Source organism: Athene noctua, chromosome 7 (assembly GCF_965140245.1).
Source record: "Athene noctua chromosome 7, bAthNoc1.hap1.1, whole genome shotgun sequence".
Taxonomy (NCBI): Eukaryota; Metazoa; Chordata; class Aves; order Strigiformes; family Strigidae; genus Athene; species Athene noctua.
Window position 1 is genome coordinate 20,909,800 of NC_134043.1, and position 13,428 is coordinate 20,923,227.

General features: G+C 33.4%; 1 protein-coding gene across 4 annotated transcripts in view; it reads right to left on the minus strand.

The window, feature by feature from the left end:
- The window catches only part of LOC141962838 (sodium channel protein type 2 subunit alpha-like), a 75,156-nt gene that overhangs the window by 14,488 nt on the left and 47,240 nt on the right, over window positions 1–13,428 (minus strand). For all 4 annotated transcript variants that reach the window (XM_074911476.1, XM_074911475.1, XM_074911479.1 and 1 more), the window contains 3 exons: window positions 5,861–5,981; window positions 5,112–5,266; window positions 3,912–4,085 (listed from right to left, as the gene is read on the minus strand). In XM_074911476.1, the coding sequence (XP_074767577.1) occupies window positions 3,912–4,085; window positions 5,112–5,266; window positions 5,861–5,981 (450 nt within the window). The remainder of the gene's footprint in view (window positions 1–3,911; window positions 4,086–5,111; window positions 5,267–5,860; window positions 5,982–13,428) is intronic.

Consider the following 13,428-nt stretch of genomic DNA (forward strand, 5'->3'; position numbering starts at 1 on the left):
GTGAGAAAATAAATGTCTCTGTACACTGCTAAATAGACTAATTTCTTTCTTTTGAGGTAGGAGTGCATGCAGATGCAACTATTTTAAGAAATGAAAATGAACTCAAAATGGCGGAAAGAATTTTTACATTAATCTCCTAAAGCTGGAGGGTTTTATGTCCACTTTTTTGTGTTCGGATCTTCTAATGTAGATATCTGTTGCAAAAAATACTTTAAAACTTAGCAGTCACAATTAGCCCTGCTCAAGATCTTCAGTCAGGGTTGTCACTGGAGCCAGATTGTTGGTCATACAGTTCCACATTGACTTTATTTCTATTTAGGCCTAAAATTTTAATCCGTATGAATTCTGTGCTATCTGGTGAGGTGGCTAATTTATGTGATTTAATGCCAGGTCCTCAGTGGCATATGGACCTCCTCATTTCCAACACTGCTTATCCTATCTTTCATATGGTTTAAGTGTTCAGGTACTACACTTAACTAGAAATAAAAATAAATTGCAGGATTTGGAAAAAAAAAAAAAAGTAAAAAAAAACCCCAGATTTTTCTTTCTATTGAGATGTTAATGTTTTTCTTATTTTTTGAAAGATAGATACTATATTATTGGTTTTCTAGGTAGGCATTTTTGACACTCTTGGAGACAGGACACTGGACCCAGTGTAGCCTTTCTTATGCCTTATGTAGCCTTTTTAATGTTATGGTCCTATTCTAAAGTAATATAATTTTTTCTGTATGCACTTGGTGAATAACTCTGAATTTATGGTATTTTACTGGCAAGTATTCAAAATTAATTTTGTTTAGATGCCAAATTTCAAGCTATGATTCTGTTCCCTAATGCACTGAACAAGAGCCTTAAATTTCATACATATATTATCTGAATATCCCTTTTAATCAATTAATTAATTTCATTAATTTCTGGATTATCCAGTGCTATCATAGTGTACCATGTTAGGATACACATAAAGACATATGGGACTGTCTAAGATGACAAAATGACGTCTTTTTCTGTCTCTGGTCTCCCAACACATCAATATGCTTATCATCTTATTTCATCTTATTTTTATTATGAAGTTGTCAGGGCAGCAGTTGCCTCTTACTCTGTGCATACATCATTTAGTATATTAGTGTAATGTGAACCTGATCTTTTCCAGAATGTTGCTGCTGAGTCAATTATTCTGAAAAGCTAATAAAAAGGTTGAGAGCATGGTTTAATTAAATTACTTTAACTGTTTTAACAAAAAGCATGAAACATTTTTAGCTATATAAAGAAATATTGTATAAGCCATCAATAAGACAAATTTTTAACGTACTATACAACAAGCCCAACTGAAGGGTTATTTTGCTACATTTACTTGTTCAAAACTGTACCCATTGAAATTTTATCAGGCGTAAGCAATTTCAGGAAGGTCAAAGATTTAATTCCACTTACAGATTCATTACAGCCCCACAGTATTTGGCAAACACATCATTTGTTTTAAATGTTACTTATTTCCGTTCCATTTAAGTACAATTTATTAACATAATAATTTAGAAATAAAGTGTCTATACTAATTTATAGGACTAATTTATAAATTTTAAAAATATGCAGCATGAAATGCTATCCATTTAAGATTATCTAAGGTTACATATTGTAGGAGAAAACTACACAAACAGATTTAATAACTGACAAACTCGCTGGGTATTCCCAGATTCTCTGTCTCCTTCCCTGATGTTCTACCTCCTAGCTTTGTATGTGGCAAAGACAACTTAAAGTCATTACAGCTGTACATCAAAACGTAGACATAATAAACTCATGACAGATGGCTTCTGGAAAAAGGGATAAGAGCAAAAACCAAGGTACAGGATGACATGCCCTACAGCATCTAGTTGTACTGAGTTAAGATATTGCTGTCTCAAGCCTTTACTGGATTAGTCAGAATTAGTCTCCCCTCCAAAAGTGAATATGTCCCTGCTTCTCAGCTGCCTGCATCCAAAATTCAGTCTCTTTGCTTAAACCACTGATAAACGTGTTTGAACTAATTTACCAGATTGTGATTTTGGGTAGATAGGGCACTCCACACAGCTATCTGCTCCTTGCTACAGCTATTGTTGCATGTAGCAGAAGAGTGGGACGGAGATATGGCATGGTAAGGTCATAAACTGAGATAGCCAGATGTATCAAGAGTCATCTGTCATGGCTGTAAACTGACAGCTGGAAATTGCCATCTCTTTGTGTAATTATTAAAACCTAATCTATTCACAATCACTGAGAGCAACTGTGGCTATTTCTTCCAGTGAGACTCAGGTATGTAAGATATTTGAAGGTCAAAGCCCTAAAGGACTATCAGTGTTTACTCTTGAATAATTTTAGAGGATGGAATTAAACAATTTGATTAACTTCAGTCACTTCCTATGAAGAAGGGCTCACTGGTGTTCTCACTGGGCGAATGCCACTGAATCATACCTGTTTAAAGTGCTTGTTAAAGAGTGTAGATTCGCTGCTTTTCTATAGGAGGATAACATGAGATCATTATTTCTTTCAGCTGCTGTCTGGGGGTGCTAAAGGAATTGCTGAATCAGTGTTAGGCACAGTAAGACATTTTTTGCCACTTTCTGGAACACTGAATATAATTCTTCAAAAATAGAAGGTTCCAATCTCATTTAGTCTTGCTTTTGTTTATAAAATTAACAATTATGGGTAAAAAGTTGGCAAAATAAAATGCTTTACTTATGATGATATTCTTTATAATTCTGAGAGCCTGCTCAGATAACAGCATCTCTGAGGCTAAACTATTATTAAGAAACCACAGAGTATGTCTTAGAATAATCTGTTTAGGTTTATGTTATGAAAACAATATTTAAAACTTGTCTGTCTTCTGCACTAACATCCTCTTAAGAAAACCATTCTCAGTGCTCACTGTAGTGCAAATTTTCAGGACAGAGCTAGAGATTAACAGTATAACAAAACTAACTTGGATAGGTTAAAAAAAAGAGAAGGTCTTCCATTCTGAGTTACGGGTCAATCAACCTTGGTTCTTTTTTCTTTTGGAAGTCACAGATCTGATACATTTCTGTTATATATTCATAAGGAATAAGTATTCATGTGACCAGAATTTATGCAAACTTCTCAAGAAATACGGTAGTATGGGCAGAAATTACTATAAATGCACATTTGCCCTGAGATGCCATCTCTCAGTTCAGCACTGAGAACATGTATAGCCAATGAGCTGGGTCAATAATGCGTGAAGGTAAGAGACCAAAATATTCTGCGAGTAAAACCAGCTTTGATCCCTTCTGACAACATAAGCAAGGCCTTTGAACAGAAGTATATCACAGCTGGGAAGACAGCCAAGAAACCTTGTATTCTCTTCTGTCATAAACCCTGCCAAGTCATAGCTGATTTGTCTATTGAAGATTGTCAGCCCGCTAAAACTAATTAAGTTTTAGCCTAAATAGCCACTGTCTTTCTGCTTTATTAAAAATTGTATCAGGAAAGTTTTGGGGGATGAAGTTCTGAGAACTCAGATGAAATTGGGACCAGTGTATTGTTTCACTTGCAAAGCTGCAGTGTTTATAGAACAAACTTGTACAATGTAGTGTCTTACTTGCTAAGCAATATGGTAGTATGATCAGAGTCCATTAAACGTAGCATGTTTCAAACTTAGTTTTTTTCCTCATAAAATCTTGAGTTTGATACATCCCAGGTATGAAATTATTAACAGTGAAGAATGAACAAATGGATGGCCAGCCATCCTTTTCCTTCTGGCACTTTAAATAACACATCCAGATGACTGCAGGCTATTACTAATTTCGTACAACTATACAATGTGAATTATTTTTGCATGTTTATAAGAAGATTACTTAGTAGTAATTAGTTTTACAACATAATGGACTTTACTATAATGAATTTTACAATATTAAAGACTGTGTACTTACATCAACAATCAGGAAGTCCAGCCAGCACCAGGCATTAGTAAAATATATTTGAAAACCATATGCTACCCATTTTAAAAGCATTTCCAAAATGAAAATATATGTAAAAACTTTGTCAGCATATTCCAGCATGGTTTTGATAGTTTTGCGCTGTTCAATATATATATCTTCAAAAGCCTATAAAAAAATATATATATTCAGGTATTACTAATATTTCACAGAATATATATTATAAAAATAAGGAATGAATAATAAAAAATAAGTTGGTCAGAGCTCATCTTCCCCTTGTTCTTCTGCATCCTCTTATGTTACGTATTTCCCATCTTTAACCATACAACAAATTGGAGCAACTTTATGTATTTTGCCCTGTCTGGGGTTGAATATATATGTATCCTATTTTCCTAATGAATGAAGAAATAAACTGAAAGCATGAATTTTCATCCACTGGGGTATTAAGAAGCTTTCACCTACACACACACACCCCCACACACACACCCCCCTTTCTTATACAAAATATGTTCCTGATATGTATATTCCATTCTAGAAAGCAGTTAGAGAGACTACATTTCTATGCTCCATCAATCAAATTTACGTCTAAAAGTCAAATTAAAGAGCAATGTATTTGTCAGAATGTATACTATGCACATTGATACTGTAGCAAATGTTAAACTTGAGTAAAGCTGGCAAGGTGGGTGATGTGATCTTGTTGGAAAGTGGTTGTTAGGTTTAATTTGCTGTTACACTTTTTCCTATCTCCTGCCTCCAAAAAAGGAACAGAATGAAGTAATTATTCCACTTTTTGTATGGTCTTTTGTAAGCAGAATCCAAGAAGTGGTTGATCCTAGATGGAATTAAGGATTTAAAATAATAAATTTAGCTATATATTCAGAGTTAACAGCGCCTCTTTGTACTTAAATCTTTTGACAAACATGCTAAAAATTGGCAGGCAATTTAAATCTTAAGTAGCTATGATGGCTTAAATAGATATACACCAGCTTTACAGTGGTAGGCCAAAGTTATCACTAAAAAAGTGCATGTGAAATTTATCAAACTTCAAGTTTCATTCCATCCTAAAATGATGGAATGTAGGTAGTTTTATACAGCTCCAAGCAAAACAAGTATTTCTGAAGAAATTTTGAGTTTTGTTGTTGCTTCTAAGGAGATATCTAAATATTTCAGTATCTGCAATTTTTTTCTACTTACTAGTGCTCCACTGCTGAGGAGAATCATGAAGACAATGAAAGTCTCAAACCAGTTGTGCTCAACTATGCTGTAGCAGGTTTTTCTAAGATTCCACCAAATTTTTCCTTTGCCATCCTCTATACTTACTTGACAACATGGAAATTTCTGCACGCAACCTGCATTAGATTAAGAGATATTAGGATCCAAAAGCAAATTATTTCAAAGTCAGTATTTACTGTAGTATACAAATTTTAATACAATACTGTAGTAGACAAATTTTATAATAATATTTTAACCTAAGTACTGGAATCCTCTTTTATAGGATGCTCTATATCTGAATTTAGATAGGTATTTTGGAGAGAAACCAGACAATAGTAGACATAATTATGAGTAAAGTCAATCCAAAAACATTGATATCTTTGACTGTTGGCATGTAACTTGTTCCATTTATTGATGGAGTCTCACAAAAAATAATTTGTTCCAAATTTCAAGGGCCCTTTCAAATAACTGAAAAGCATTTTAAGAACAGAAAAGTTCATGAAGTTTCTTAGCTACAAGATATATGCAGCGATCCGGCAGATAAAGTTACTCAAAGCTTAGGGAAACCTTGTTTCCACATCTGATTTCCAGCTTTCTAGGCTACGAGTATTTTCTTTCTGTTGTTGAGGTCATGAAGATCTACCAGATTTGAAAGTCTCAAGAATTTAAATATGCCTAGAAATAATGCCATTTTACCAGTACATCTCTTAAGTCAAGAGTTATTCAACAACCTTCTGTAAAACAGGCTTCTGGTTCAAGAGCTTCTTCACTTTCAATTTCTGCTTGCTCGCCCTCTCCAGGAGGAGCAATATCAACTGTGCTGCCTTCTGATGAACTGGATGCATTTAGTTTCTGCAAGTAAAGTTCCACAGAACAATTTTTCACATTAGATACATATTCTGTAAAAACTGATACTGAATCAAATCATGCCAGTCTCTGACTTTTGAAGGATGATAGATTTATACTGATAAATACGCATTATCATAAGTAAAAACATAATGACATGTACATTGTATAGTTTATCTTCTCATAGGGAACAATTAATTATGATTTGTCTACTAACCTGATCCATAATACTTCTGAAGTATTCTCAGTAGTAATAAAACTGGAGAGCTTGTATGTACCACACTCTCAAATTATTTCATTTTCTTTACTATACTGGATTACACTGAAAATGTGTCTTAGTTTTCCCAGTGAAATGTACTAATAGAAAGTTCCACATATGTCTTCATGTCCACTACAGATGGTGTTTTCACAAACATACACCATATCTGGATTAAAAAGTTGCAAATTGAATGACATTTAACAGCAAATTTCTGCACAATTTAATTTTTGCAGAAAGCACAAATTACCAGATCCAAAATATCCTCTTTACATTCCAGTCTCATGTGCATATTGAGAGACCTCATGAAGTCCCTTCCATCCTGAATTTTTCTATCATTCTACTACTTCTATGTACAGTGAAACACTATAATCCTTACTACAGTAAAATCACTTCTAGATCTGAAAAGTGCAAGAACCAGAGAGTGATATAAAGCGACTGAAATTAAGTAACTTTTTACCAAGTACACTGAAATTTGGATCAGATCAAGCTGTTTATCAGTCATGCAAGACTGCCCATAATTTTGTCCTTTTAAGAAAGCATATTTTGAAAGGACAAACCTGCTAAAGATGCACACAACTAACGCAATAATTGGACATAGATTTTGTAACATGTTTTCAGGTGTCAATACTGTTTGCATCTTTAATTGCTTTCATCCAAAATACATTCTCTTCTACTTTGAAATAAGAGTTGTAATCAGAAAGCAACTTTAAAAAAGCATGGCAGTGAAATACTTCTTGTTTATAGCATGTAGCAGTAATACATAGCAATTTCAAGGGGGATTTAGAATGCATCTCAAATACTTAAAATTGTGCAGGCACTGATGTAAAAAAGGGTATTTGGGCACAGACTAGATTTGTGGTTAAACTAAGCAGATCTGGTCATGCGCTTTGACCTATATGAAGACCTTTCTCTGCAATTTTTTTTGAGAGAATGCTTAATACCAATTACTTTTCAAGACAGTGACATTTTCAGAATATAAAAAAAAAAAAAAATACTGCTCAGATGATTTAATGATTTTACAACAAATAATAGAAAATAACTTTTTAAAGAGGCATTTCCATGTATTGTCTTCTTCAGAGACACTGCTGCAAATTAGAACCACTTATTTCACTCTTCAGTTAAAACCCAGTCTCTTTAGGAAAATGCATTGGGAGATAAGGACTTTTTTCTGCCAGAAATTAAATAAATGGCATGTATATCTTTATATAGTTTGGTAAGGAATTCTTTCCTCATATTCAACTCTTACATGAGATGAATGATGTTTAAAAAAAAAATTCACATTGGGTGATGGATAATTGCAGGGTTAAGTCTCAAGAAGCTGTCCTTCACACATGCGCACAATTGTAGTCAGTATAGGGTCACTCAGACCTCAGGTTGCATGGCTGTTACTGCATTGTGACCGAAAATAAAGGACTTGTTGCATAATAGAAAAGTTTTCTGACAAGTACACAGGTATGAATTGGAAACCCATTCTTTGCCTTTTTAAATATCGTGATCTGTCATACATGGGAAATCATGCTGACAGAAGGGAAAAGATACGGATAAAACCATGGATTTGCATGTTTCCAATGGTTAATTATTGCTTAATAAAAATGTTAAAATATCATGTTTTCTTTTTCATACGGCACTTCCTCTATGATTTCCAAAATTTATATATGTAAAATAGTTATAGCCATATTGCTTCTAAATGGAATAACTTTATTACTGGTCATGTAGGTCAGTAAGTCTGAACTAAAACATTTTGTACCACATATAGTGAGAATACTTTAAACTTTGCTTTCTGTATTACACTTACAGACCAAAATGTACATTAATGTAGCCTATATTCATCGTTATTAGCACACCACCTTATTCCACACATAAGGCTCTCTTTTAAAAAGGAAATAAGATTTGTGAATTAAGCCTTATTATATATCATTGTAATACAAATAAATAAATCTTAAGCCTGTCACTTAAATTATAGGCAGTTTCTTCATTAAATAAAAAACAAATATTGTGAAAATAATAATCTGTCACATTCAGGTTAGGAAAATTAAAACTAATTCATGGCGCAATCCATCATCATTAAATCAATTACTGACTTAATAGTAGCAAGATAAAGGTTCATAGTAAACGTCAATTATTAACCTGTATGAGTGCCAATTAAAATGCAGTCAAATTTTTAACTGCATCTTCCCATATAAACTGTTGCAGATAGTCCTGTCAGCATAGCTGCTAATACCCAAGTGACAGAAGTGCAATTTATAATTAGTACAAACAAAACCTACTATAATTCTCTTCATTTTTCACATAAAGCATTCTCTTCATTATTTTTCAAATAATCTTGAATGATTACATTATTAAAAAAACCTCATTAAGTTAATAAAACTCCTCTTCTTTGCTTCAAGATCCTAAATTAGGAAAGAACCATTGCATTTTAAATAAGATGACTTTAATGATTTTTTTTTCTAGCAATAAAACTAACAGGAAACGCAAGATACATGATGGGTTAATACAATCTTCTTTTCACTTCATAAATGTGATTATCAGCCTCCAGAACACGCCATGCCCTACAAGTACTTATTTGCATCCTCAGTGATATCACATTTTCCTTTACAAAGATACATTTGAAAGCAATTGCTTATGATGCAGCATTCTCAAGGCCTGAATCAGCAAAACAACATGCTTGACTAGAGCAGAAGCCTGAGCAATACTGTGGAAATCACACACACAAATAAAATAAAAAATAAGACTATTTCAATGGGATTATATTTTTCTGAAAATAGTATTATAATTATTGTACAGGATATAACATTAAAAAATGCTTCATCACCAACCCAAATACTTGGTTAATATATGTATATTCAGCCTTCATACCATCCTTTCAGAGCAGTGCATCTCTTTTTAACAGCTTAGATCATTAAAACAAGCTTTGACCAACAGCATGTTAATGTGCCCATTTACAAGAAAATGCATTCACTTAAGACCCGGTCTTGCTCTCATTTGATTTTATTCAAAATTTCAATAAGAGCAAGAGCAGGCTACTAAAATTTTAAGCTTTACAAACGGCTTCATGATTCAAGTGACAATAAAATAAAGGGATTCAGCCATTACAAATTGCCTTTAGTAATTCAGCCATTTGATTTTATCCTTTGAATCTTGGAAGCTGCACTGTAATTGAGTGACAAAATATAAAATAATGGGGATCAATTATTCCAAAGTGATTCTAAACTGACTTTAAATCTCAGATCTTACGATATTTGACTTTTATATAGTATTAAGAAAACCACTTAAAAAATCTCTTTCCTTAGAGTTTTATTTGATGTTTGAAGCATATCTTGGTTTAAAATTTAATGAGTAAAATCTGAGAATTTTCAGAATACCCACCAATATGAATATCTTCTAGCATCTCTGGACAGTTTATACTATGATATTATATAGGTAGATCATATTACGCTATAATCCAAACCATTTAGTTTTAGTAGAAAACCATTTAGTTAACCTTTTGAAGCCAGTGAGAATCTGCCTGAGGAAACAGATTTGAATCCTGCTAATTCAAAGTTCAAGACTGATATCTCAATCCCAACAAAATTTTGATGCCTAGTTTTATCGGGGTAATTTGATCTCCTTAGTTTCATGTACCTTTGGCTCCTGTGCAATATTGGCTGTCCCTGTTCCCGAAGGCTCTGCCAATTATGCATCAATGGAGTTTATACTTGCCTATAATGAAATAAACCAAGGGTAAATATATATGGAATTTTATAAAAATTATGCTGACTACTCCATAGTCTTTCTAATTTACACCAAGTCCCCCAACTCAGTCACAGACTGCTATCATGAAACACATTCCAAAATACCCCTATTTATGAAGGAGTTTAAAGTTTATGAGTATTTGTAAAATGTTTTGCTTTGAGAGTTTTTTAAGGGCGGTTATTTGATAAGTATAGTTTTAGCAATTATAAAACTGTTTGCTCTGCTTACAAGTTTATAAAACTCAAGATATGCACTGCCCAAATGAATACTGAACATAGTTTTTAGCATCTTGAAGGTTTGCATTACAGTGCACTGTAGATTTAAATGTATAACTTTAATTTTTATGCAAGTAGCTACTGCAATAGTTTAAATGTTATTCAATAAGGAGCTGAAGTTGTGGCAGTAATCGTTACATAAATCACTTAACACATTTCATTAAATATTTACATTTATAAGGGCTGAATCAAAAAGGGTTGTTTTTATTTTTTAAAAACTATACATGCTCCCTTTTTCTTTGGCCTCTTTAACATATAACATTCCAGTACTTTTATGATCCATACTTCAAAACCTGTAGAGCATGCAGTTATTGCTAGAGATTGTATTAAAATATCCAGAAAAATCATTAGCAGAGTTAAAAAATGTATGTTGGGGTTGCCAATCCCGCCTGACCATGCCGTGATGTGAGTCCCATGACTCAGCAGAGAGCAGCTGTGCATGTTTCTACTGTCTTGCAATGGATAGGGAAGGTACATAGCTGAATAGCATGCAGGCCAGTCAAAATCCATTAAAAAGTGATTATATATATATATACATATATATGTATAACTTGCTTAGGTAACCTGTGTGAAAGTGGTGACACGTTGCTCTACCTGGTTAAAAAGCACCAGAGCTGCATTCTTGATTGCTCCAGCTTGGTTTTACCCCTGTGAGAAGTAAGAATGGTAGGTAGTGAAGTTCAAGACACAGGATCTCTAGTTTTCCTCTTTTTGGAATCTCTAATTCAAACATGGCTTTAACAAACTTAAAACATAATTATTAAATATTTTATGATCTGTTGGCAAAAAGGGAAATACATACCACCTGAAATGATCAACAAACTTTTCTGCAGAACTTGTTAGTTTATTTTAGAGAAAGAAGAAATGAAAAAGCTAGACCTAATAATCCGCACTCTGAAATTGTGATTCATAAATAAAAATATGATGAATTAAATTAACAAAGACACGATTAGCAGGTTTGGAAAGTATTCCAGTATTTATATTGTGCTTAAGTCATATTAATGAAAATTTTAAGGGGTTTTTTGGTTTAATGTTCTAGTCTTCATTGAACTGACTATGTGATTGTCTCTTTTATTTGCAAAAAATGTACATACAGTAAGCAAAATACTTTGAAGATGCATGTCTTCCCACTCCTCCTTCACCCTCTAATAATGGTAGTAGAATCTATAGATCCCAGTGAAAATAAACCTCCTTATTTCTGTTCATATTAAATGTGATGAAGTATCCTATTATGTAAGTTTCTAGTTTAGATTTAGTATGCTGTATACTTCTGACTCTACAATCTTTCTCTAATTGTTTCAAAAGAGGATTGGATCGGTGTCTGCACAGTGGCCCATCAGTGTATCCACCAGAGATGTGGTTTCATACATTAGGTATCCACCGCTAGTCCATAACTTAAAGAATCTGTGACTTTTGAACATACTGTCCTAGAATTGTTCAGTTTTAGAAAAGGGGAATTCAGACTGTTGGATATTTTAAAAGAAATGTGATAAAAAATCATCCAACAAGTTGATCAGATCACTACTGGGTATGTTTTGGCTAAGGAATTTATTGAAGCCAATGGTAGTGCTTAACTTTTGGGAATGCAGTACCTGTATTCTTGTACTTTTACTTCACCTAAGCGCAAAGGCACTAGTGAAGCCCATCAGAAAACTGAACTTATTCTTTGTTTTGAAAATTCAGTGGATTAGATGATGAAGGATATTTTTAATTTTATTAAAAGCATCTGTTGCAATTTCAGGAGTTAATTGAACTGCCTTACTTCTCCAATCTGAATTTGTACTAACTGCACATAGAATTCTGAATGATAGAGGCCTATAGACATATGTTTTTATTTAGCTTTCCATAAATGATTAATGTCTTTGAAATTACCTTTTCATGTTGAAATCCAAAAATTTATTCATAAAGTTGTGATTTGGATATAATGAACAGTTCTTAATTGGTACAGAATTACAATAGTTAGGGAGTCGTATTTTGGTAAGATTGACATAGTCCATTCATTTGACTGATTAGCAGGCATATTTTATAGTAGAAACAATATCCACAATCCCAACTTTAAAAAACACCAAATTATCCTCTTTAGTTACTTCTAATTTTCTTATTATCTTCAAAATTAATTATCTTAAGTATCTTGAGTATCTTGTTTTCAGAGCAGCAATGTATTATTTCTCATGGTTATTTCACTGGGTATTCCACATCTAATTTCTGATAGTAAATATTAAATAAATCATCCTTCAAGTATCAATGAAATGTTCACTTTTTTCAGGTACTTTCTAATAAAAGTTATTCTGTTTTATCCAAACCAAGACTTCCCCAATTTCTAATCATAGGTGTTAGAAAGACCTTGTTTAGGTCTGGAACTTGCAACCAAGTTCCAGAATAGATTATGGCAGATTTTGGAAGTTATTAACTAGCAGATTAATTAGAAAGTGTTTTTTGTGAAGGGGGGGTTGTGTGTGTGTGAAGAACCAGCCTTCCAAAAGCAACTTGGTGGCTACAGTTATTTCATACCATAGTATATCTGATAATAAAAATAGGAAAAAATGACAATTTGTTCCTCACTCACCCACAATTACAATTTCTATAGTAATTACCTGCTCTTGGCATATTCCTCAGAGGCAGCACACAGCCCCTGCCCCACTTCTATCATGACGTGTTATTGCTGACAGATTTTCAATAATCATTCTGCTCTTAACGTCAGTGACAGTCAGTAAGACACCAGGAAAAAAAAAAAAAGGTTCATTTTACAGTTTTTGTGCAGATCTAGCTTCCCACAGCTCTGTTGTTAAATAAAAAGTTATTGAAGGGGATATTTCCTGAAGATATTTTAAGTGCTGAGTACTGCCACAGTTAAGGCAGGGAAAGTTCTGCTCCATCTCTTACCCCTCCTTTTGCAGACCAGGCCTTCTCCTAGCAGGAATGTTGTCTCACTGGTATCCCTTAAGAGGCAAAATAAAGCAAATGATGGTGTACTGTTCTAGACAGGTAACTTAAACAGTGTGCCAACATACTCTTTATCTTCCTCAAAAGACAATCAGAAGGCAGCAAAAGATTCAACAGTACTGTTGACTTGGTAGAAGATTGGAAATCTTCACAAATTCCTGTCACACGTCATAACATCTGTTCATATATTACCAAAGCAGTGGATCTTTATACCCTAAAAAAGGCATTTTATCCTTTTCCTTAA